This window comes from Chlorocebus sabaeus, chromosome 22, assembly GCF_047675955.1.
Source record: "Chlorocebus sabaeus isolate Y175 chromosome 22, mChlSab1.0.hap1, whole genome shotgun sequence".
NCBI classification, from domain to species: domain Eukaryota; kingdom Metazoa; phylum Chordata; class Mammalia; order Primates; family Cercopithecidae; genus Chlorocebus; species Chlorocebus sabaeus.
Genome location: NC_132925.1, coordinates 87,986,963 through 88,013,972, shown reverse-complemented (window position 1 = coordinate 88,013,972; position 27,010 = coordinate 87,986,963). Strand labels below are relative to the sequence as shown.

At 42.7% G+C, this 27,010-nt stretch overlaps 1 protein-coding gene across 1 annotated transcript; it reads left to right on the top strand.

Annotated features, from left to right (window-relative positions):
* The first annotated feature begins 697 nt into the window (after nt 1–697).
* LOC103227698 (IQ domain-containing protein F5-like) lies at nt 698–25,927 on the top strand. The gene is made up of 4 exons (XM_007984414.3): nt 698–868; nt 19,227–19,328; nt 23,317–23,436; nt 24,539–25,927. The coding sequence occupies exons 2-4, from the start codon at nt 19,290–19,292 to the stop codon at nt 24,968–24,970; spliced, it is 591 nt and encodes a 196-aa protein (XP_007982605.1). The 5' UTR covers nt 698–868; nt 19,227–19,289; the 3' UTR covers nt 24,971–25,927.
* The last annotated feature ends 1,083 nt before the right edge of the window (nt 25,928–27,010 follow it).

Sequence of the window (27,010 nt, the reverse complement as noted above, 5' to 3'; positions counted from 1 at the left end):
TGAAGGCAATTGTGTTTCTTTTTTTTTTTTTTTTTTTTATTATACTTTAAGTTCTAGGGTATAACGTGTGCATAACGTGCAGGTTTGTTACATATGTATACTTGTGCCATTTGGCGTGCTGCACCCATCAACTCGTCAGCACCCATCAACTCGTCATTTACATCAGGTATAACTCCCAATGCAATCCCTCCCTACTCCCCCCTCCCCGTGATAGGCCCCAGTGTGTGATGTTCCCCTTCCCGAGTCCAAGTGATCTCATTGTTCAGTTCCCACCTATGAGTGAGAACATGCGGTGTCTGGTTTTCTGTTCTTGCAATAGTTTGCTGAGAATTTGTGTTTCTTTAAAAGAACTTCCCTCAGTCAGATAAAGGAGCTTCAGAGAGAGCCCCTTCCTGCACTTGGAGGGGAGAAACAAGGGAAGATCAGAGATCTTGATTCTGAGGCAGATTGGGAGGCCTTTCATTGAAGGTGCTTAGTACGCCAAAGAGTTATACTTTGGGGGTGTTGTTTTCTGACCCCAAACACACCTGATTCCCTTCCCCATGTCTGGGGACTGTCCTTCTTATCTATCTGGGTGGGAAACAGCCTGCCTCTAATTATAGAGCTGAAAATGCCAGTTTCTCACTTTCCCAGATCCCCTGGCTGCTGGGACAGACATGTGACCAGGTTTGGCCAATCAAATTTGTGTGCTGAGAATTTTCAGTCTGCAGCTTGGGATCTAGAGAACGAGGATAGCACCCCCTGTGTTGGTGCTGGACTCCTCAGCAGGCTGGTTCTGTGGTATGATGCTTTCTGTGGTTCTGGGTGCATAACTTCTCTTTGATCTGCCTGTTTTCTGAGCCTGGTCCCTGGGCTTTCTGACAATTTGGTGAGCTACTAAATATTGTTTCAATACACTTCTATTTTGCTTAAATAAATATGAATCTGTTTATGTTTGTAGTTAAGATCAATGACTAATATATTTGCATTTGTGGAATAAATCCTACTCATTCAAGCATTATTTGATATCACCATTGGATTCAGTTTGTTGATATTTATACCTGTGTTCATAAATCAGATTGGCTAATAGTTTTCTCTTCTTGCACTGTTCTAATCTTATTTTAGTATTAATAGGGTGCCAACTTTTGGGAATTTTTTGTTAGAAAAATTCCTACAACAGAATTGCTGGATCAAGGGGTCTGTGCATTTTCAGTTTTGATGACCATTGTCAAATTGCTATCCAAAGAAATTTTGCCAGTTTACATTTTGACCAGCAACATATAATACTGCCTGTTTCTCTCTATCCTTGCCAACACAAAGGACCTGTTATCAATCTGTTTCTTTATTTTTTTTTATGGGTAAGTTGAGCATGCTTGCATATGTTCAGAGTCTTTCTTTCTCCAGCTGTTTTGTTTTCTATGAACCATCTGTTGATGTTTTTTGACTAGGTGGTTAGTTTTTCTTCTTATGTTTTTTGTTGGGGAGGGAGGAGGCATGAGAGAGTCAGGGTTTAACTTTTTGTCCTACAGTGACCTGTTGGTCTGAAGTTTAAACTCAGTTCCTGGGTGCTGGTTGTAATGGCTGTCGAAACTGGAAAAGACCCTCACAAAGACCTGCAATGCAGAGGGAAGATGGCGTGATTGGTTCTGCCTTCCAACTCAAGACATTCACTGTCCAGTTGCATCCACCAATTAAGCAAAGGTTTTTATTGAAGTCAGGTGAAAAAAAATTCATATTCCCTAATGATAATCAGTTGTTCTATAAATCAGTCAGAAGTTGTTGCATTTTTACATTTTTAACAAATGGGTCCAAAACCAACACAGTGATTTTGTAAGTAATAAGTAGGTGAGGAAATTCTGTCTCCAAAGTTTTAAGTGTTTGACTGAGAGAGTTGTTATGAGTGAGCCACATTCCTTTTGGCAACAGAGTCACATAAAGAAGGAAACATTTCAAAACATCTGTTTTCTAAAAGCATTTCCACGGCATCTTAATTTGACTGATGAGGAGCTCCCTCTAGGGGAGAGAAAAATATCAGCACCAGAGTTTCTTGTGTGTTTCGCCTAGGGGTTTTTGTGGAAATCTTTTTAATCCCCTTGCCTATGCTGGTAAGGCTTAGCATTGTTATAACTAAACAACGCAATCCATAAATGCTTTGCCAGTGCAGCACAGTCACAAATGATCATCTCTCCCAACGCATGGAAAGCACATATATTGGCCTGTCTCTTTTACTAGAATGTGACCTTTATGTGGGGAGGGCTTTGCCTGTTTTATTCTTTTCTTTAATAAATACCAATAACAGTACCTGACACATAGCACGGTTCAATAATTTTTGAATCAATGAACAAATCTTTGAACAAAAGTTTTGAGCTTAGTGTAGCTTGAAATCCATGACTAGGCTCTGTGGCCAAGGGCAGGCATTTGTCTGTGACCTAAGGCTGAGTAGTCTGTGCTGGGGGTGGGGGTGAGGTTTATTTAACTGGCTTAGGCCAAATGTATTCACTCAGTGCTTATGTATTGAGCACCCACTGTGTGCCAGACACTGTTATAGGGGCGGGGCTCCCAACAGTGAAAAGGGCAGGCAAGATTCCTGAACTTAAGGAGCAGTGATACAGAGAATGTTGAGATGATAATACTTACTATGGGGAAAAATCAAACAGGGAAGGGAGATAGAGTATTCTGGCATGGAGAGGAGGTCTTGATTTTATCTGTGGTGAGAGAAAGCTTCACTGAGAGGTGAAGGAGAGAGAGAAAAGGTTGAGCAGCCATCTGGGAGACAGTCATCAAGGCACCGAAGCAGGAACGTGCCCAGCATGTTTGAAGAATGCGGAGGAGGCTGGTACAGCAGAGCAGAGTAAGGGAGAGGGAGAGGGATAGGGACTGGAGTCAGAAAGATGTGGCCTACAGGTGTGAAATTCCTAGAGAGAATGTTTGAAGATTTTCTAGCAGTGAGGAAGGACCTTGTGAGTCAAGGGCAAAAGCAGGCCTAGGCCTTTCTTGCATCCTTCCCTGCTTCTAAAGGTGATTTTCAGGTTTTCTCTGAGACCATTTTCTTGGAAAGAGTCAGATCATCAATATGAGGCAACAATGCCTGAGGTGGTTCTGCTGCAGCCCACCTCTCATGAGGTGGGAGATGTTGTAGGATAGTATGGAGTACAGAGGGGAGAACATGCTGAATTGGATTCTGGCTGAACTAAGCTGAACGAGAGAGCACTTTAGACCCTGGATGTCAGAGGTGGAGGAAGGGACCATCGATCTCTCCCAGCTCCTCTCTGTAGGGCATCGTGCCCCACTTAACTGCAACCACCACTCTCATGAAAGAATCTTAATCTAAAAACTCTCGAAACCTCCTAACAGCCAGAAAGAAACAGCCTCCACTGGAGATGACAAAACAAGATTAACCTTTTTGGACACTGATATGATTCCCTTTAGCCTCATTTTGTTATTGTTAGATTCTTTTGTATTTTTTTTTAAGTCTACGAATTGTTCTAAACTTTGTAGTGTAAGTGGTGATGGGCGATGGTGCTGTCCTGGGCTTCCTGCTGGCCAGTTGAGTTGGGGGTGTGTGCCAACACCTCTTGCTGCATCTGGATTCGTGACATATTTAGCTAGCCTGGCTCCAGATGGAAAGCCTGGCTGCAGTCAGTACTCTAAGTCGGCCTGATCACCGTATTAAGAGTCATTGTTATGGTCACACACCTTGTTGTCTGTGACAAACAAAATGCACTTATTCAAGCCCTAATCTGTATAATGAATTGGGGTATCTGATGGGGTGACCCAGGCTCCTGAGAATTCTTAGTAGGATACATGAACGTCAAAGGATGGAGTTGTAGGGGAATGACTTTGCCATGGCAACCTTGCATATATCTACACCCCCTGCAAAGGCAAAGGCTTGAACCACAGTTAATCTGAGTCTTGGCAGAACACTTCTTGATCCCCTCTGGAACAGAAGAGGATGGAAGGCTTGTAAGGCATGCTCTGAGGCCCTTGTCTCCTTTGGGAGGCTGTCATGAGACAGTTTTCTATCTCCTCCCTAGTCCTGATGAGGTGTGGGGCTTTCTGCCTTGTGCCCCTCAGAATAGAGCTACAGAATATAAAACTACATAGCCGCAGTCCAGAATTGGCTCAACAGCCGCAGGGTATTCCACGACTTGCCTTGTAGTCATCGATCCCCTTTTGTGTTGTTCCTTTTACTATGTGAGAAAAGAACCCTAGGGAGCTGGCACTTTTGACTAATCTTCCTTTCTCTGTCTATGTGAGTAACAAACAATCAGTCTGAAGTGGCTCGATTGGATTGGTTAGACCTGGGCCTTGGTTTTCTCTTGTGTGCCTTGTGTGTGCTTGACAGAAAGGCCACGTCCTGGGGGTCAGTTATCTGTCACAGTTACTGTGAAGCCTCTGAACTGGGAGAGCTGTAAGTTGTAATGCTGATGATGTGCCCATGTGACTAACATGATAGAAAAGACCAGTGGAAAAATGAGGCAGTGGTTCCCTGTGGCAAGGGGAACTGCACACACTTGGATCTCGTTCCTGGTGGATGTTTGCACCCCTCCTTGCCCCTTGTGGGTGGAAGTAGGGTTAGGGAGGAATCAGAATCTGCATTCTGAGTAGTTGCTGGGACTCCTGAGGAGAGTGAAACTGATTTCCTGACCTGTATCTTCTACAGGGCTAAGGAAACTTAGTGCTAGATTAAAGTCTGTCGTGTCTTGAATTTGAAGTCTAGCCTCCCCTCCCAGTGGTGGGACAGACCTGAATCTTCAGACTGAGGATGAAAATAAGTCCAAATAGATTAATAATCACAATAAGTTCAATGAGTTAAACTTGATAATTAAAAAGCAGTTTGATAGATTACATTTAATAGATCTATATAATGTTCATAAGGTATATATCTAAAACAAAGTAACACAGAAAGTTTGAAAACAAAAGGATAGAAAAAAGATATATCAGGCAAATTTCCAACCAAAGAAAACTATCACAACAAAATATAATTTAAACCTTAAAAGGAATGAAGGAATCAGCAAACTATGGCCTGCAGGCCAGCTGAACCCACCAGCTGTTTTTAGAAATAACGTCTTATTGGAACACACCACTCCCCTTTGTTTACATATAGTCTGTGGTTGCTTTTGAGCTACAATGACAGGGTTGAGTGGTTGTGACAGACACTGAATGGTTGTCAAAGCCTAAACTATTTACTACCTGGCTCTTTATAGAAAAGCTTTGCCAACTCTAGTTATAAACCAATGAAAGGAACACTACTCTAAGATGCTATAATACTTGGGAATTTGTATGTATGCAACAAAACTTCAAAATATAAAAATAAAAAGGCTGATAGAATTACAAATAAGATAATTCTACATTTATACCTATTTCAGACACTCATGGATCAAGGAGACAGAAAAATGATAATAGGATATTTGAAAAATCCAGTCCATACACATACACACAGGTTTGAATTGTGGTAAATGGAGATGATTGGACAGAGAGTGGCAGAGCTGAGGATCATATGCATAGATGCATGAGGGATCATAGTGGTCATGACCAGCCAAAATTATGAAGCCATCAATGTTACAAGGCAGAGAAAGCAAGGACAATAGAAATCACGAAAAAATGGTAGTAACGAGAACAATTAGAGCATAAAAAAGTTAGCCAAACTGGAGAGACCAGCCCAGAGTGAATGTCACTAAAGTTCTGAGGAGTCCCAGAGCTACCTTGCATTCCATTCAAGTCTTTCAGATGCTCCTTTTTATGACTTGTTTGTTTGTTTGTTTGTTTGTTTGTTTGAGACGGAGTATCAGAGTATCGGAGTATCACTCTGTCATCCAGGCTGAAGTGCAGTGGACGCAGCAATCTAGCAATCTCAGCTCACTGCAGCCTCTGCCTCCTGGTTCAAGCAATTCTCCTGCCTTAGCCTCCTGAGTAGCTGGGATTACAGGTGCGTGCCACCATGCCCGGCTAATTTTTGTATTTTTAGTCTCACCATGTTGGCCAAGCTGTTCTCAAACTCCTGACCTCAAATGATCCACCTGCCTTGGCCTCCCAAAGTGCCGGGATTACAGGTGCGAGCCACTGCGCCCGGCCCATTTTATGACTTTTTAAACCTGCATCTCCAGAACACCCTCTTTGTTGTATTGATCTTGTATTGGCCGTCCATCATGTGAGCTAGCCCAAGAAAAGTCATCCTTCTTGTAATAAAGGGAAATAAAGTAAAATCTCCTTTTGAATGTCTTGCCACAGCTATGACACAGTGCCATGGTGGACACATAGATGGGTGAGTGAAGTCCAGGAGAACCTGGTCTGCCAGGAAGTCCTAGTGAGACTTGTCCCTCCATCTGATGCTAGCTGTCACAGCTAATCTTGAGGTTTCTGGCTTCCTCTGGAAGGAAATAGATGCATCAGCTCTGAGATGTTAAAACAAGCATGTGAATACCTGGGTTTCCTATACTCTCTCATGTGCAGTAAGGAGCAAGGGTTTGGGAATCAGTACTATATGAATGCCGTAAACTTTGTTACAATCCCCACGTTTTTTTTTGTTCCCCTGTATGAAACCTTGAAAACAAAGAGGAATAGTGTGCTTCCCTGGGAAGCATTGAGGAAAGCTGAAGAGCTGGGCAGCATCTAGATTTGATGTGAGAGAAATCCTCAAGTACCCACAAAAGCACAGAAAAGAAAACAGACCAAGGACAAAGGATCAGGGCCAAGGGAAGAATGTCCAGGGCCAGTTAGGGCCTGAGAAGTAGGTACAGAGAGGGCCCTCAAGGGGCAATGTGGCCTTGGTCCTTTCTTTCTTTTTTATTTGTTTCTTTTCTTTTCTTTCTTTCTTTCTTTTTTTTTTTTTTTTTTTTGACATGGTCTCACTCTGTCACCCAGGCTGGAGTGCAGTGGCGCAATCTTGGTTCACCGCAGCCTCTGCCTCCTAGGCTCAAGGAATCCTCCCACCTCAGTCAGTCTCCTGAGTAGCTGGGACTACAGGTGTGTGCCACTATGCCCTGGCTAATTTTTAAATTTTTTATAGAGATGAGATCTTGCCATGTTGCCCAGGCTGGTCTTGAATACCTGGGCTCAAAGGATCCACTCGCCTTGGCCTCCCAAAGTGCTGGGATTATAAGCATGAGCTACCAAGCCCAGACTTTCTGTTTTCATAAAAGACTATATCAGGAAAGAACTGTGCCCAGACCACACAGGAGGAGAACTTGGTGAGTGATGGGATTCAGTATTCAGTAAAAATTCATAAGTATTTTTACTTATGCCCCTATCCCATCTTTGACAGGAGGGAAACAGACAAGTGTTACATTCTTGTCCACGGAGTCTCTCCCTGAGGAAGACTCAGTTATATGGCCAGCATCCTAATCCCTGGGCTGTAGTCACTTTCCATTTCATAATTTTTCATCACCTTTACCCATGCCTGGTGACTGAACCATCTAGAAACAAGCTTTGGGCATTTGCCATTGTATAGGAAACATAACTATATCCACCCAGTTGGCAGAAGTATCCCATGACTATCCCAGGATGAGAGGGACCCTGGAAATTCATAGACTCTGAGACTGATTAGGAAGCTAGGGTTGTGGATGTCATTGTTATAAGCCAAAAGGAGAAAGATTCATATCTTATGCAAATCTATCTCTTTCTCTATAAAATCAACTCTACAAAAATGCATAGGCAACTATAATTGAGACCCAGAAAGTTGAAGAAATACTTTAAGGGAAGCAGAAGGTAAGTAGGTGTTCCATATAAAAAAGAGAAACCCAGATTATTACTATCAGAAACTTAAGTATCCTGAGGATGCTGAACTGTGCCTCCTGTGTGGATCTAGAATCCAAAAATAAAAAGGGTCACCCTGATCAGTAAACATTGGCATCTCGTTCCTCATCTTCCTGGGTAGTGGTAGAGGGAGTGGGAGGGGTGGTGAGAAGGCAGGTGGAAAGCCAAGGAGCTGAAATTTTGGGCAGAATTTTTGGCAGTTTCTGTGTAAGGAGGCTCTGAAGTTGGAGACCAGGCCTGCTAAGGATGGGGGTACACTAGTAAATCCCCAGTATTTAGCAGTGGAAGCCAACAGGGCTATGCCATACGAGAAGAAAGGTGGATTTAAAATATGCCCCCATTTCCCATGGTGGAAGCCCTGTTTCACATCTTAATCTCTGAAATTGGGTTAAAGTGATCCAGGATTGTTAATGCTCCAGTCACCTACCAGAAGCAAATGTAAATCACCTCTGAAGGAAGGCAGCATAATCTCAGACCTCAACCTGTATTGAAAATGTTTTTTATACAACCACCCAGCACTCCATAAAAAAAAAACAAAACTTAAAAACAAAACAGAAAAACCCCACCCAAAACACGAGAAATAATTGACAACAAAAACAGACTCACAGAGGAACCAGGTCATGAAGTTACACACTTTTTAAAATTTGTAAGCACTCTATGCCTTAAGGTGTTAAAGAAAATAGAAGGCAAAATGAGAATTCAGCAGGAAATTGCAATCTTTCAGAAAGTATCATATGGGAATTTTAGAACAGAAAAACACAATAACTCAACTAAAAATTCAGTGGGTAAGTTTCAGCAGATTAGACAAAGAGAGAATTATTGAACTGGAAGATAGGTTAGGAGAAAATATATAGAATCAGACTAATAGCTGACTTTTTAACAGAAGCAATGAAAGCAAGAAGACAGTGAAATTACATTGTTAAAGTACTGAAAGCAATAAATAATAACTACTGACCTACCTGTTGAAACCATTCTTTAATAATTAGGGTGAAATACAGAACTTTTAACAAAAGTTGAGAAAATTAATCACACTTAAAGAAATATGAAAGGGTATTCTTCAGGTGCAAAGAAAATAAGCCTAAATGGCAGACAGATTCAGAATCAATGAAAATAGTAAATATTTGGAAAAATTCAAATGAATATGCTACATTAAGCAATAATTATATAATTTGGGGAGACAATTAAATGAAATAAAAATATTCTGAGCTCCTTGAATGTCTGAGAAGAGGTAAGGTAAAAGTACTACATTTATATTCGACTTTGATAAGTTGAGGATGCATATTGTATTACAAGGTTGTTTTGTTAACTATGGTAGCCCCTAGCCACATGTGGCTATTGGCGCTTGGAAATGTGATCAGTCCTACTTCAGATATACTGTAAATGTAAAATATACACCAGATTTCAAAGACTTAGGGCAAGAAAAGAAAAAAGGAGAATAAAAGAAAGGAAAATGATACCATTATTAATGTTATATTGATTACATGTTGAAATGATAATATTTTGATATCTTAAATTAATTGTGTTATTAAAATTAAGTTCACCTTTTTTCTTTCCTTTATTTACTTGGCTATTAGAAAATTTAAAATTACATATATGGCTCACAGATTATATTATTATTTTTGCAGCATGCATTATATTTCCATTGGACAGTGCTAGTCTAAGGTAATCACTAAGTAAATAGTAAAAAAAAGAAAAAAAAGTGTTTAACTCCCAAGTTAATGAAGTTGAGGGTAGTGGGGGAAGTGGAATAATTTTAAAAATCAAGTCAAAAGAAGGAAAGAAAGGACAGAGAGAGAGAAAGAGAAAAAATATATAACAGATGAAGCAAATAAGTAAGACAGTAGATTGAAACATACACCAATAATTACATTAAACGTAAATGGACAAAGGACTCTAATTGGAAGATAAAGATTGTCAGACTGGATTTTAAACAAAAGAGCATGCTGCTTATAAGAGGCATCTCTTTAATACAAAGATTTTAGAAAGATTGAAAGTAAAAAGATGGAAAATTATAAACCAGACAAATACACTAACCCAAAGAAACTTGGTCTAATTAATCATATCATACAAAGCATATTTTAATGCAAAAAGCATCTAGAAATAAAGATGATCACTTTGTAGTGATAAATATTCACCCACAGGTTGATATACTAATTATAAATCTGTGTGCACCTAATAATATAGGTATAAAATATATAAATCAAGAATCGACAGAATCACAATGAGGAATATGCACACTTACAATGTAGTGGGCCTTTCTAACATACTTCCTTCAGTGTCTGATAGAAGAAGAAGAAAAGCAATTAGTGAGTAAGCAGATGGAATATTTAAACAACACAATTAACAGCATTGACTTGATCAGCATATATAGAATACCGCACCCAGCTGCTGTGGCTGAATCATTATTTTCAAGTACATATTGAATGTTTACCAAAATTGACCATATGCTGAGCCTTAAAGAAAGCCTCAACAAGTTTCAATGAATATAAGTCATAGAGATTATGTTCTATGAGCACAATTGAATTAAGCCAGAAATCAATAACAATAAAAACAACTAGAAAATTTCCAAATCTTTAGAAATTAAGCAACATCCCTCTTTACAACTCAGAAGCCAAAGAAGACATCAAAATAGTAATTAGAAGATACTTTAAACTGAAGATATTTCAAACTGAATGATAACAAAACACTACATATTCAAAATTGTAGGATGCAGCTAAAACTTGCTTAGAGGGAAACTTCTTATTTCAAATGTATGCATTAGGAAAGGTAGAAAACCATGAGCTAATTATCCATCTTAAAATTAAAAAAGCAATTTAAACCCAGTAAAAGTAGGAGAAAAATAATAGAGATAAGGACAGAAAATAATGAAAAGGGAATAAAAGATCAAGGAAAAAAATAATAAAGTCCAAGAAATCTAAAAGGTCTTGGTATCATGAACAGGGTTCCTCATACTAACACGGTATACTCCTGTTCATCATATGCTTTCTCCTAGATCTCGCACCTCTGAGGAGAATAGGACAGATGTGTCTCTCAGATGAGAATGTCGGTCATCATCTGTGAGAAGCAGGACATAAACTCAAAACTTCCAGATTTATATTGGCACCTGCCCATTTCTCTGGAACTACCCAAGGAAGGGTGGATTGTTAAGAGTGAGCCAGTGCCCCTTCTTGGCAGGCACTGGGGGTGAGGTGTGGGTAGTTTTATGTCTCTAAGTACCTATGCTTCCTAAAACTAAAGAACACACAGCAGAACAAAGCAACCATGAAGATTTGGCTTAGGTATGATATGCTGCTGTATGCTGTGCTCATAACTTTGATCATTTAGTGCTGGTTGAGGCCAAGACTGGCAAGGCTGCTGGAACAGAAATGGCTGGCAGCTTAGAGGTGGAGGCAGGGATTCTATATAAACCAGGCTGCAGTTTTGCTTTGCATGTGGTATATCCACCCACACCTCTGTCAAGTGCTATGGTGAATGATCCAGGCCCACTGTTGATAGTACATCTTCCAGACCCACAGCCTTTTCCAGGAACAATATGAAATCACTTCCAACCAGCTGGGTTCCACATTGAAATCTTGGTGTGAAGAGTCCCTGTGAGGAAAACTGGCTCCCTTTTTTGATAAAGATCTGGCCTGTGTTTTTGCGTCTCACAAACTCCTCAAGTCTTCAGACTCCAAGGACTTCCAATCCATGCTGACGATGACCATATTCCACTGATACACTCTGTAAATTAGAAACAGAGGCCAAGGCTGACATGATGTATGTTAGAGCCAAAGTCCAAGTGTCCAGCTTTGGTATGAGGTTTAGATATTTCTGTTCAAGGATGGATATTCTCTCACATTATCGGACAAATCTTCATACATGGTTAGACATTCCCTCTGCTGGGAGGATCGTCCCCATGCATGGTTGTTTATGTCCTTGAATAGACATCTCTACACATAATTAGGCATATTCACATGTTTGGTTACCCTGATGTATTGGTTGGATATCCCCATTCAAGGGTAGACATTCCTATTCATAGCTGGACATCCCTACTCATGCATGGACATTGAAGAGTCCAGCTCCTGTGACTTTTCAGGCCTAAACACAGGCAACGACAAAAGTATTATTTGGCAGGCCTCATGGAAGAAGGCTGCCCTCCCTGCATCAGACTTGGTGTGCAACCAAAGCATTGCAATCTCTGAAAGGAGTTACAGTTAAGGAATAAGGCCCCTCTGGCTTGCTATGCTCTTACTCATGTAGTACTCATCTCATTGTAGTCCAGGCAGCTTCATTTGGAGGCCTCATTCTTGCGCACCTTCAGCTGAGGCTTTCTCTAAGTGCTTCTGCCAATATATCCTTAAGTGGGTGGGTGGTTGCGGTGGGCTTAAAGATATTTTTCACTGCTTTGACTTCGTACTCAGTATGTTTCCACCCCTAGCCCTTCATTCTCTCCTTTTTCCCAGCTTCTGGGTTCATAAAACTGCAGACGCCTTTTATTCAGGGCTCCTTTGACAGTAAGACTGCCCATCCCTGCATCTATGCTGATCCACCTGACCCTCAACCGGTATGCTGTACCGGTATCCTTTTTCCAGTATGAGGGAAAAGGAATATGGGAGAGTGGGCACTGGCTCTAGTTTAGCCTCTTGCTTGTATTGCAGCAGGTAATTAACAACTTCACCCTTACTTTCATTTTGGCTTGTTGTCTTAATCACCTCCTCTGATGCCTCTCAGTTCAGCTCTCCTTAGCTCAGCTGAGCTCTTGACAGACTTTTTTACTCATGAACGGACATCCTAATCATGGCTGAGTATTGCCCCAGTGGCTGGACCTCCTCCCATTACTGCACATCCAACCATAGCTGGACATCCTCACCATGGCTGGGAGTGCCTCCTCCATGGCTGGACATTCTGCCAATGTGTGGACATTCCTCCATGACTGGACATGCTACCAATGGCTAGACATCTCCTCCTGTGGCTTACATCCTCCTGTGTCTGGACATTCACAGTCATGGCTAGACATCCCTTTCCTGACTGAACATAATCACCAATGACTAGACATCCCCACCCAGGGTTGGATCCCCCCTCGTGACTGAACATCCCCTATAGCTGAACACTTGCCCTTCCGCTCATGGATAAAGGGTTTGTCTGCACATTCAGCAACTTCATGGATTTGAGAGGAAGCCGCTCATTTCTTCTCCTTTTACTTTCTCCTTCCTTCCTTGGGCAAATTCTACATTTTCTAATCCTCTGCCTCCAACTCTGTGTTACCTTGTCTCCCCTTAGTATACAGCCAGGGTCTCTGTGTCTTTGCATAAATGAGTAGGTTCTATTTTTGCTCTATAAGTTATTGGCATTTGACTTACCATCATTTGTGTTCCTCTTTCCTCTCAAAAAGCTGATGCCCCATCATTTAGGTTTTCAGGCAACCTTAGGTGGACAATTCCTACGTCACGTCTCAGATTAGCTTAATCTCTCTCGGTCTCTGTTTCTCTGTCTCTCTCTGACTCCTCCACACCTCACGCATGCACACACTCACACACACAGTTGAGAATGTCATGATGTTCCTACTCCCTAATTTGTTACTATAATGGCTCTTGTCTTAGGCCATTCATGCTGTGCTATAAAAATACCCTAGACTGGGTAATTTTATAGCACAGGATATAGTCCCTCACTCTCAGCCTGTGTCCCTGGCCACTTCCTGGGAGATCCAGGCATGGGATGTAGAAATTTATTTCTCACAGTTCTGGACACTGGGAAGTCCAAGATCAATGTGTTTGCAGAGGAAGGTGAAGGCTTGCTCTGTTTTATGGACGGCACCATGTTGCTCTGTCCTCACAGGGGCAAATGTGCGTCCTCACATGATAGAAGGGCCAAATGACTCCCTCAAGGTGCTACTATAAAGATACGAATCCCATTCATGAGGATACAGCCTCCCAAAGCCCCACCTCTTAATACTATTACATTACAGATTAGGTTTCAACATATGAATTTTGAAAGGACACAAACATTCTGACCACAGCAGCTCTGTCAATTATTATTGTCACGATTGTGGCCTGGATAAAATTTCCATTGCTACTTCCACCAGTCTTTCACTTCCCACAACAGTGTCCACATCATCACACTGGCACACACTCATCGTCTTCCTTTCCTCTACCCTGAAAGTGTCCTTCTCTCATCCACGGATTCCTATATAACAATCCATCCTTTTCTTTTGCCTGTCTCCCTTCTTTTAAGCTATTGTCTAAATTAAGACTCTTTTGGTTGCAAATGACAGAAAATAGACTTGGAAGCCAAAAAAGGGAATTTATTGGTTTATTTAAAAGTTAAGAGGTCTAGGCTGGGCACGGTGGCTCATGCTTGTAATCCCAGCACTTTGGGAGGCCAATGCACATGGATCACCTGAGGTCAGGAGTTTGAGACCAGCTTGGCCAACATGGAGATACCCCGTCTCTACTAAAAACACAGAAATTAGCCAGGCATGGTGGCAGGTGCCTGTAATCCCAGCTACTCTGGAGGCTGAGGCTGGAGAATTGCTTGAACCCAGGAGGCGGCAGTTGCAGTGAGCTGAGATCGTGCCATTGCACTCCAGCCTGGGCAACAAGAGCAAAACTTCATCTCAAAAAACAAAAAAAAGATTAATAGGTCTATTTGTTTATGTGGCTGCTGTAACAATTACCACATACCTGGTGGCTTAAAAGAAATATGTTCTCTTACGGTTCTGGAGGCTAGAGGCTGAAATCCAGGTGTGAGGAGGGCCAAGCTCCTTCCAGAAGCTCTAGGGGAGATTTCCTTCCTTGTCACTTCCAGCTTCTGGTAGTTCCCAGCATTCCTTGGCTTGAGGTCACATCCCTCCTGTCCCTGCCTTCCTCTTCACATCGCCTTGTCTAAAGTGTGTCTCTCTTAAAACTTCCTCTGCCATTCAGTACCTAAATACAGTACCTATGACTGTATTTAGGTCCCATGCAGGTAATCCAGGATAAATCCTTCCTCACAAGACCCTTAAGTTAATCACATCTTTTGTCATAGATAACAGTCACAGATTCTAGGGATTTCATGTGCATACCTTTTAGAGGCCCATTTGTCAGCATACCAGAAGTCCCATTTTTTGTAGTTGCATTCGGATCCCCAGACAGTATTACCAGGCCCTTCCTCACTTCCTATCACACCTGCCCGGTCTGCAAAGTCACAGCAAGCCAGATGGAACTTGAAATAGAGAATGCCATGACATAGGCCTGGCTGTAGGAAAACCTAGCTAACCCCAGATTTGCCAATCTGAGGGCCACTTGTGGGAGATCTGTTGCATAAAAGAAGGCCTGGCCCAGGCTGACCCTTGGCTGCTGCCCCTGACAACAGATCTGGCGGAACTTGTCTCTAAAAGAGGCCCTAGTGCTCAGGCTGACTGGGATGCCAACAGAGGCAGGAGGACTGTTTCAACCCCTTTCCCCAGGGAGTGTAAAAACTGGGCTTTATTTTTCGCAGCCCCTGACCAGGCATCTCCATTCAGAGCAAGACATCAGAGAATCTGGCTGCAGCCAGGGCCAGCTAGGAAGACCAGGATTCCACAGGCCTGTGATTGGCAGGGCCCTCAGGGCCGGCAGAGTGCTTAGCAAGGAGCCAGGAGGACATGGCACTTCAGCTGGGCAACGGCAGGACAGACGCTCTGCCTTATGGTGGGGGATACAGTGGGGGAGCAGCCAGCCAGAGCCAGCCCCTGGGGAAGTCAGAGCAGGACCTGAGGGCAGCAGCTGTGCCTGCTGCCTCCCCACCCTGGGACTGAACAACGAGGCTTCCCTCCCCTCTGCTGGGCACTTCCTGGGAGAACCAGGCATGGAATCTGGGAAGGGAGAGGGACTCGGGGGGTGTGGGGAGATGGTGGTGGGGGTGCCATGGGGGTAGGTAAACAACTAGGGGTAGGCAGGGGAAAGGGCTGTCCCTCTGCCAGTGCAGGTCATTGGGCACACAGCCCCTAAATCCTACCACATCCTCAGAAGCAGCTGTGCTCCTCATCCACCCCCATGTCCCCTCTGTGGCCTACCCCCAGGCTGCCTCATCCTCTGCTGGGCCTGCCTTGGGTGGGTGCTGCTGGGCCACTGCTTTGCTGAGTCTCCCTCTGTCTCTGGGCACCTATGGTGCAACCATCTCTCACGTGGTCTCTCACTGTCTCTGCTTTGTCATCCATGCCCAAGGCCCCTCACTCTCAGCCTGTGTCCCTCAGATGTTTGTGTGAACCTTCATCCCAGAAGTCTGAGGTCTGCAACCCTCTGTAGGGTCTTTCCATGGTGGGCCCTGCATGAGCGGTGGGAGGGCCAGTGGAGAGGTGTGCAGGGGTCTTCATGCCTTGCAGCTGGGTGATGCTTTCCTCAGCCCCAAGTCCCTTCTGTGTGTTGGAAGGTGTGGGAGTGGGGATCTGCAGAGCAGCTATAGTATATTTTCAGGTCCAGGGTTCCGTCTGGTGTCCAACGCCATTGGCAAGGGTGGGTTGCAAAGATTCTGCTCAGGACCTATTGCCTTTGGCCTGTGCCTCACTTCTCTAAGGGGATCTTTTCTTCAGAAGCTCCTCCTCCTCCCAAAGCAGTAAGAGAACAACTTTCTGCCATCACTGATGAAAGCCATGCCTACTCTTGCATGTCTCGCTTTGTAAGGTGGTTGTTTCTGGAATTCTGCATGACAAATCCCTGGAGGTGCCACCAGGCTGGAGATATTGCTACTCCAAATATTCATGGTTCCATTAGTTAGAAAGACGAGGAAAATGGATACTGGCTGGGCAAGTGCAGTCTGCCTCAACTTCTATAGCGGAAAAAGAATAAAAATCCAAACAATTCCTTGCCAATTCAACAAAAGACAACAAAAGTGAAAATGAAAGAAAATACAAAACAACAGTTGGAAATTATGAAGCAATATGGCAATAAGTCAAAGCATATTAGAAATGAAAACTAACCTTGAATTTGTAGTAGTGTCTATCAAAATACAGAGACTTTCTTGCTGGATCAAAAGAGAAACACATGTATTTTGTGCACAGAAGGAGATGGGAATTTGAAAATAAAGGAGTGGATAAGGATACAGCATGGACGGACTCCTGCTTCTAGTAATGACATGCTAAGGAGCTGGAATGGTCCTTTTGCTGAAGGTAACTAGAAAAGCTGATCAATAAACATTTTAAGTTTCTGCTTGAAGAAATTGAAAACAAACAATACAGTAAAAAAAAAAAATCACTAGGCCATGATCCAAAGAAAGACACTCAGAAATGCAAATCTGGCCCTGTGGGTATTGTCCAATCACTTCATCAAAAAATGCTTTCTGCACCTTCCCGGTTCCACAGGTTCGTCTCACCACTTACTCTGCCCTCCACCTAGCGCCTGTCTTTTCCATGCCCCTCGTCCTACTATCTTCACCTTGATATCCACTCCCAGCCTTAACTGGCCTCCTCCTCTTCCCTACATTCCCCCCAGAGCCCCACTGCAGCCTCCCCAGTACTCACCCTAAACATTTCAAATGTACTCTTTAGTGACCCCCGGGTAGAAACTCTGAGGGGGACCAGGGTCTGATGCTGACCCCTCAGGCCGTGGCCAGAGGACCTTCTGCTGAGCATTGACCTGCGGCACCAGGTGGCTTTTCAGTGGTTAGGATCAGGCAGAGATGATGCCTGCTTCTGCAGTGGCTGTGCTGACTCATCTTCTGCCTGTGACAAGAGAGCAGTCAAAGACATTTGTACCATAGCTGGGGCCTCAGAGATATCCTTCTCTGTGTGTGTCCTGTTCTCCCAGGAGGCTGATAACTGGGTGCCTTGCAGACAGGACAGACACAGGGGTTTCAGCCACAATGAGGGAGTGTGCCCTGTCCCTCCAATTCTACTGGCCTCATCAAAGATAATCATTGATAAATTTTGGTTGTGTATGTCTTCTTAATTCCCTTGTTTTCATAGTACTATTATGATATGCTTATAAGTATTTGTCCATCAACTCAATTTGTTTCACTTGTACTCCATATCAGTACAGACAGAACAAAGTTCTTTTCTGTGGCTTCATTAAGTACTTGGTTTGATGAATTTTCACAGTTCCATATTCCTTGGTAACCACCACCCAAAACAAGATATAGCACATTCCTCTTTGTTTCCATGTGCTGTTTGCAAGCAAAACCCCTATATCTAGGAATTCATCTGATTCATTTTCTATTGTGGTTCATTTTACCTGGTAGATTTACCTGTTTTAGAATTTTATATAAATGGAAGAACCTATAGGTAGTCTAGTTTCTTTCATTTAGCACCAAGTTTCTAAGAGTCATCTATGTTATTCCGTGTATGAATATATTCATTTTTGTTACTATTACTCCATTATACTAATATACCACGAAAGTTTTGTCTAGTCACCTGTTGGTGGACATTTGGGTTGTTTCCAGTTCTGACCTATTTGAATAAAGCTGCTATGAATATCCATGCACATGTCTTTGTAAAATGTGTTTTCATTTTTAATTTGCAAATTTTAGGACTGAAACTACTGAGTTACAGGACAGGTGCATGTTGAACTTCATTAGGAAGTGCCAAACCATTTTCCAAAGTGGTTCTGCTGTTTCACACCTTTTTATCAGCAGTGTATAAGAGATCTACGCATTCTGAATCCCTGCCAGGATTTAGTACTGTCAGATTTCTTGTGTTAGCCATTCTCTTAGGGTGTCTAGAGGTATCTCATTTTGGTTCTCATTTTTATTTCCCTCATGACTATTGATATTGAGCATCTTTTCATGTGCTTCTTAGTCATTCCTAAATCTCCTTTTCTGAAGCACCTGTTTGAGAATTTTTCTACTAATTCGTTCTTTCTTATCTTTATATGGCTCAATTGTTTCATTGAACTGAAATCCATGTGACTGAATTTTGTATTTGATGGAGGTTTATGTTGTCTCAATTTTTGTTTTTATTAACTAGATTGAAATCACTAACTATATACTTCTTTGTGCTAATTAGCCAGTATTTCCAGTGGCTTGCTTTTGTAGTCAAATTGTGGCCATGTCTGCAAAAAAGAATGGACAAGAGTTCCACATATTCACTGGAAAAGACTCAGCTGTTGGAAGCCATTCTGATGCCAGAGTCATAGGTGCCCTTATGACATCATCACACTCTCTCTTCCTTCACACTTCCTGCCACAGTGGTGGCTAGAGAAGTACAGACCTGAGTATAATGGAGACCTCTAGCCTCTAATCATGGGCACTGAAGGGGATTGCAGACTTGAAGGGGTTGACCAACTACCTGCAAGTCATGGGCATTCAATTTTGTGTAAGAGACAACCAGTTCACCCAAAGATGCAGGCAGGGGGAGGTGAATTCCCACAGTTAATCAGGATTCAAGCCCTGTGTCTATGGTCTCTGTGAAAGCCAAGAGGTTAAGGATGTGGTGAACTTGGCTGAAAACTGGGTATCCTGCAGACAGGACAGACACAGGGGATTCAGTCACAGTGAGGGAGTGTGCCCTGAGTTCTATAAAGAACTATCTACCCACACCTCTCCTCTTTAAAATCTGATTACAGAAGGATGGCCGTGTTCACCAAACCATAACAGAAGATGATGATGAAACCACACTGTCAAAACAAATGGAGCAGGAGAAAATGCCTCCTCCCCACAAACCAAAGGTAAGTCAGAGCAGGCCCTCAAGGTTGGAAGAGACCCCACACCGGCAACATCTCTGACCCATGCCACCCAGTAGTGGTGGTTGTCTTCTCTGTGGCTCATAGAATGGGTTAATCATGGAATTTCTTGTCTGAACTAAGAAACATTTGTGAGTGAAAGGTGTTGCTATTAATCCTTACTCAAGAACAACCACCATAAACCAAGAATTCCAAAAGAAGGCATTGTAATCTTAGGAGATGACAGCTCCATGCATGTTTTTGACCTAAAGATGTTCTAGAAGTACAAGATGTGGAGGTGGAAGACAGTGATATGGATGATCCTGAACTTGTGTAGGCCTAGGCTAATGTATGTTTGTTCCGTAATATGCAGCAAAAACGTTTTGAAAGTACAAAAAAATTCTAATAGAAAAAAGCTAATAGGATAAGTATATAAAGAATATATTTTTGTAGAGCTATATAGTATGTTTATGTTCTAAGCTGTGTTATTATGGGTCAAAATTTTTTAAAAATAATATGTTTATAAAGTAAAAATGTTACATTAAGCTAAGGTCAATTTATTATTGAATAAAGAAAATTTTAAAATAAATTCAGTCTAGCCCACATGTACAGTGTTAACATCATCTATAGCAGTACATGATAACGTCTTAGGCCTTCACATTCACTTACCACTCACTAACTCACTGACCTAGAACAACTTTGAGTCCCACAACCTCCATTTACGGTAAGTGCCCTACACAGGTCTACCATTTAAAATCTTTTATACCATATTTTTACTGCACCTTTTCTATGTTTACATACACAAATACTTATCATTGTGTTACAATTGCCTACAGTATTCAGTGTGGTAACAGTATGGTAATATGGGTTTGTAGCCTAGGGGATGTAAGCTCTATCCTACAGCGTAGGTGTAGGCTATAGGTTTGTGTAAGTACACTCTATGGTGTTCACACAATGAGGAAATCACCTAGTGATGGTTTAGAATGTATTCCCATCATTAAACGATGCATGATTATACTTACAGAAACAATGAAATCTTATTAAAAATAATTTGGAATTATAATGGTCATTTGTAGAATGTTCTAGATAAACAAGCCTATTCATCTAAGAAGTGCATTTAAAAACAAGGGCTCCCAAATTAGGCCCACCCAGGGATGTCTATTTTAATTATATGCAGAAGCTTCCCAAAAGATTTTTTTAATTGCCTTTTTTAAAAGACTCCTTACCAAGGGAAAAGGAATAGCTTAAGTAACTAATTGATAAGAAAATTGGAATCTGCTAACCTTTTCAATTAGTTACCATCCCACCTCAAAGATGAAAAGGAAGCTAGAAAAAAATGTTTATGAGTTAAATCCTCAGGTCACCATATATGCTTCTCTAACCACCAATATGCCCCGACAAGATTCTTGAGTTTATAGTTATCTGTGATGAGGTCAGGCATAGAAAATGCTTTGTCTGGGCTGGGCACAGTGGCTCACGCCTGTAATCCCAACACTTTGGGAGGCTGAGGCGGGCAGTTAACTTGAACCCAGGAGTCTGAGACCAGTCTAGGCAACATGGTGAAACCCTGTCTCTATAAAAAAATAAAAATAAAAAGTTAGTTGGGTATAGTGGTGTGTGCCTGTAGTCCCAGCCTGTGGAAGGCTTGGTAAAGCAGATTACTGGGCCCCATCTAGCACTTCTCATTCAGTGTTATCGAGGTCCCAGAATGTATGTTTCTAACAATTTTCCAGGTGATGGAAAACTGGGGACAGAAGGGAAAATGTTTTAAACCCCTAACGATTATAACTCATATTGTTAGTCCCATATGGATGATAACAAATCAGTGATGGAAGAGCAGTGTGCCCTAAAAGAAAACACTATTCAGAGGGTGGTAAAGACCATTTCAGAAACAGAAACTCTTCCAGAAAGTAGAACAAAAAGACAAAGAGAAAGAAGATAGAATAGAAACTATTAAGAAATTAGAAGATCATGCTGTGATCTAACTAACAGGATTTCTAAAAATAGAAAATGAAGAAAATTAAGGGATTGAAATTATCAAAAACCTAATGCAAAAAAGTTTCCCAGAGGTAAATGGTGTGAAATTTTAGACTAAAAGACTAAGCCAGTGCCCAATACATTGAATGGCTAGACATAACATTCAATGGTTAGAAAAACCAAAACCCATCTCTAGGTATATCATCTTTTAATTTCAGAACAAAATGGATTAAAAACTTAAATCTAAGACCTCAAACTATGAAACTACTGCAAGAAAACATTTATAACACGTGCACTACCTCCAAATCTTGGATATTTATATGCATGTGTTATAAATGACAGGGAACATATTATCCTTCAGTTCCATTTGTTTCCCGTATACTGTTCCACTACAGTACAGACAGAACAAAGTTATTCTTTGTGGTTTCATTAAGTGGTCAGCTTAATGAGTTTTTGCAATCCTATATTCCCCAGAAACCACCACCCAAAACAAGAGACAGCACATTCCTCCTCCTTTGTACTGTTTGCAAGCAACATGCCTTCTGTCCCTACACTAAATGTAAATTCCATTCTTATTTATCTTACCTGTATATTAACTTTGTCTGTTTTATAATTCTATATAAATGGAATCACCTTGTAGGTATTCCTTTATGTCTAGTTTCTTTCTTTCTTTTTGAGGTGGAGTTCTGCTCTGTTGCCCAGGCTGGAGTGCAATGGCACAATCTCGGCTCACTGCAACCTCTGCCTCCTGGGTTCAAGAGATTCTCCTGCCTCAGCCTCCTGTGTAGCTGGGATTACAAGCACCTGCCACCACACCCGGCTGATTTTTTGTATTTTTAGTAGAGACGGGGTTTCACCATGTTGGTCAGGCTGGTGTCGAACTCCTGACCTCAGGTGATCCACCTGCCTCGGCCTCCCAAAGTGCTGGGATTACAGGCGTGAGCCACTGCGCCCGGACATCTGGCTTCTTTCATTTAGCTTAATGTTTCTGAGATGCACACATAGTATACTCTTTATGAATGTAATTATTTTTATTACTGTGTATTATTATATTACATGAATACATCACTAATTTTTTGCCTAGTCTCCTGTTAGTGGACATTCAGGTTGTTTCCAGTTCTGACTTATTTCAATAAAGCTGCTATGAACATTTGTGCACATATATTTTGTAGATACATGTTTTCATTTTTTATCTGCAAACTTTTAGGAGTGAACTGCTGAGCTATAAGGCAGATGCATATCGAACTTCATTAGGAAGTGCCAAACCATTTTCAAAAGTGGTTCTACTGTTTTACACCTTTCCAGCAGCAGTCTATAAGAGATCCAGCCATTCTGTGTCCCTGCCAATATTTAGTGCTGTCCTTATTTTTCAGCCATTCTCTAGGATTCCTAAGGGTATCCCATTTGGGTCCCATTTTTATTTTCCCCATAACTAATGATGTAGAGCATCTTTTTGTGTGCTTCTTAGCCATACATAAACTTCGTTTTCTGAAGCACCTGATTAAGAATTTTGCTGCAAACTTATTCTTTGTCATCCTTCTTTGGCTCTATTGTTTGACTGATTTGAAATCCATGTGATTGACTTTTCTATTGATGGAGATTTAAAGTTACCTCAATTTTATGTTTTTATCAACCAGACTGTATAACCAGAGTCATAGGTGCCCTTATATCATTATCACTCTCCCCTCCTCCACTCTTCCTGTCACATATATGGCTAGAGGAGTACACACAAGCATGATGGAGTCATCTAACCCCTAACTATGGGCAATTTAGGGGATTGCGGACCTGAAGAGGTTGAACCAACTACCTCCAAATCATGGGCATTAGCTGTGGAGTGAGAGACCACCAGTTCACCCAAAGGTGCAGGCAGGGGAAGGTGAATTCCCACAGTTAATCAAGATGCAAGCCCTGTGTCTAGGGTCTCTGGGTAAGCTAGGAGATTGAAGATTTGGTGGACTTGGCACTGAATTCCACAAAGAACGACCTACCCACACCTCTCCTCTTTACTTGATTGCAGAAGCCTGGACAGTTTAAAAACAATGCAATGAATGATGATGAAAAAAACATATTGATGAAACAGAAACTGAAAGAGGAAAGGAGTAAGATACGAGAACCTCTTCTTCCACGCCAAACAAAGGTAGGTCACAGAAGGCCCTTAATTTTGGGACAGACCCCTGACAGGCAACTTCTCTGACCCTCGTCGCCCAGTAGTGATGGTTATCTTCTCTATGGCTCATAGCTTGGGATGACCATGAAATTTACAGCCCAAACCAGGATACATTTGTGGAAGGTGGTGCTATTATTTCTCAGGAATAAGCATCATAAACTAAAAATATCCCAAGCAACCAGGACAAATAATTGCCATATACAGAGCAGGGATGATCAGCAAGTGATTCATCCTGAGATATCTTCTTCTCCCATTTCCTTGTCAGCCTGAAAAAGGTGGGTGACTGAGACACGGAGACTTGGGTGCAGGGCAGATAAACCCTTAAATGTGGGGACAAGATCATGTAAAGTTCAAGAGTAGAGTGATGAGCACTGTTTGGATAATGCATGGCCAAATAAAGGGAAATCAATCTAAGTCTAAAATTTGTGTGTGTGCATGTCAGTGTGCACATGTGTGTATGTGTGTGTAGGGTAACTGAAGTTTAAGGTATGAAAGTCAAAAGAGGTCAAAGTAGAAATAAATGAGAAAGATCCCAAACTGTGTGGAATGGGGAAAGTTTTAATACTATGACATGACAGAGGGAGAAAGCAGGTTGTGGATTTGAGCTGGAGTTGGGGAGGAGAGGGCAGGGCCAGCAAAGGACACCAGCTGGTGGGAGGATCTGAAGGAAAGGATCATGGATGTCAGGGGTGGTCCGGCCCAGGTGGATCATGGTAACACTTTAACCTCTTGAACACAGTGTCCTTGCTCTAGACTGGCTGACAATGTCAATGGAAATTCAAGTGAGGTAGCCAGGGCAGTCTACCTCCATTTTGCAGTTGGGGACATTGAGACTCAGAGGTCAAGGTGAGGTGACCATGTCCATTAACCTGTGGGTGGCAGAGTGGAAACCTAATAGGTCTCCGAGGTCCAGCTCTTGTTCCATTCATGAACTTTAGAGGAAAGGGCCTTTCCTCATAGAGGATCAAGGCCCCTTCCTCTCACACCCTGGGACTGACTGAGTGGGACTGACTGATGTGTGATAATGTTTCCTGAGTGTCCTTCCTTTTCCTTGCACCCCTCCCCACTAAAGAAGCCACCTGGTGACATTGAACAGGCCTCCACGAAAATCCAGGCCTGGTGGCGGGGCACGCTGGTGCGACGCACACTACTGCACGCGGCCCTCAGAGCCCTGATCATTCAGTGCTGGTGGAGGCAGGTGCTGGCAAGGCTGCAGGCGAAGAGGCGGCGGGCGGCGCTGGAGCTCTGCACACGGCAGCTATGGGCAGCAGTCAGGCTGCAGTCCTGGGTCCGCATGTGGCGTGTCCGCCGTCGTTACTGTCGTTTGCTCAATGCTGTCCGCATCATCCAGGTCTACTGGCGCTGGAGAAGTTGCCATACCCGTGGCTTTTTCCATGGCAGCTATGAGCTCTCAACAAGCCAGCTGAGTCTTGAGCTTGACATCTTCCTGGGATCACAGATTTGCCGAATTACAGACTGCATCCCCTTCCCAATAAAGAACTGACCAGGTCTGCTCCAACTATGTGTCCCTAGTTCTCTATTAAACAAACTCTGAGAGATCTTTGTCTCAGCAAAGGGTCAGGCAAATGAGGACAGGTAACTGGCATCTCACAGGTCAGCTCTGAGTAGTCAGCCGGCTTGTCTGGGGTCCTGTGGGGAGAAGGATGTGACAGCCCCATGCTGGAGGAGCAGGGCTTGTGATAGATTGGCAATGTCGGCCATAGGTGAGGGGGTTGGGGTTGCAGAGCCACCAAGAAAGTCAGCTCCAGGGAGACTGGTTCCTGCTGTGGTGTGCGTAATGGCGCCTCCTGTGGCCATGCAATATGGAGGCCTGTGCCATTCTTGGCTCTTAATGCTCCAGCCTCTTCCCTTACCACTTAGAGCAAGTTCAAAAGCCCTCCCTGGGTCTGCATAACCCTGCATAGTCTGGCCTTGGCCATCTCATCCTCTTTATGTTCTCCCTGGCTGCTCTGCTACTTAGCAACTATCCCAAGCATGTTCCCATCTGAGAACTTTGCCCTGCTGCCTGCTCTCCTAGGGTCATCGGCTTCTGTATGGAGCTCCCACTCCATGCAGGTTTGTCTCCGTGCAAAGGCACCCTCTCCAGCTCCTCAGTCTGCCTTCCTGTTTTCAAAGTCCTCATCACTACTTGAGCTTGTCTTACCCTATTGTCTATTTTCTTTTTCTTTCTAGAGGGTTGCCTCCAGGAGAGCAGGATTCTGGGGTCAGTGCTGTGTTCCCAGGACCTAGAATGGTACTTGGAACATTGTGGTTCCCTCTCTATGTATCTACACATATGTACAGGTTCAGTAGCCTTATCTGAAATGCTTAGGAGCAGAATAGCTTCAGAATTCAGATTCTGGGGGATGTTGGAATATTTACTTTTTACTTACATATTCAGCATCCCTCATCTGAAAATCAAAATCCAAAATTCTCCAACAGCATTGTCTTTGAGCTTCATTTCAGCACACAAAAAACTTCTGATTTAGGAGCATTTTGGGTTTTAAATTTTTAGATTGGGGTACTCAATCTGTATATATTTAGATATCCAAACTACCCAATCCAGAGCCGACCTCCTGCATCTGGCTCTTACACCACAGGAGGCAACATTCCTCTCCCTTAGTTATTCCTGGGCAGGTACCAGAACACTAGGGACCACCTCTGCAGCTTAGAACTCACCACATTATGCCAACTAGCCAACCCTAACGCTTTACCCTGCCCTACCTTGCCTTTCCCTCAGAAACTCGATTAAGACCACGACCTCAGATCTCCCCTTGCTTCTTCCTCTGCCACCTGACGAAAGTCTGGAGCTTCCCTTGTCACCCTACATGGCATGCCGCCCACTGTAAGAACCAGGTCCTGTGAGTGTAATAAACTTAGTTTTCTTGAGTTTCTTTTTGTCTCCGCTTGTGGCCACACCTGACTCATTAAAAAAAAAACAGGAAGCAGGGCCGGGCACGGCAGCTCACGCCTGTAATCCCAGCACTTTGGCAGGCCGAGATGGGCAGATCACAAGGTCAGGAGTTCAAGACCAGCCTGACCAACATGGTGAAATCCCGTCTCTACCAAAAATACAAAAATTAGCCAGGCATGGTGGCACGTGCCTGTAGTGCCAGCTACTTAGGAGCCTGAGCAGGAGAATTGCTTGAACCTGGGAGGCAGATGCTGCAGTGACCCAAGATCACACCACTGCACTCCAGCCTGGGGGACAGAGTGAGACTCTGTCTCAAAAAAAAATAAAAAGAAAAAGAAGAAGGGTGTGTGTGTGTGTGTGTCGTCTGTGAGTTTGAAGTGATCTTCATGCAATGAATGAGACTAATCATTTTTAGATTAACCACGTAAGATTAACCACTGAACTAAAATTAACAATTTGGTGGTATTTAGCAGATTCACAATGTTAAGCAATCAACATCTCTATAAAGTTCTCAGACATTTTTATCACAATAAAAGAAAATCCCATTGATATGGTTTGACTCTGCATCCCCACCCAAATCTCATCTTGTAGCTCCCATAATTCCCATGTGTTGTGGGAGGAACCTGGTGG

Coding starts and splice junctions, on each gene's coding strand:
- LOC103227698 (XM_007984414.3), top strand. CDS start 19,290: ATGGAGCAGGAGAAAATGCCTCCTCCCCACAAACCAAAG. Junction 19,329..23,316: donor CTCCTCCCCACAAACCAAAG/GTAAGTCAGAGC, acceptor ACTTGATTGCAG/AAGCCTGGACAGTTTAAAAA. Junction 23,437..24,538: donor TTCTTCCACGCCAAACAAAG/GTAGGTCACAGA, acceptor TCCCCACTAAAG/AAGCCACCTGGTGACATTGA.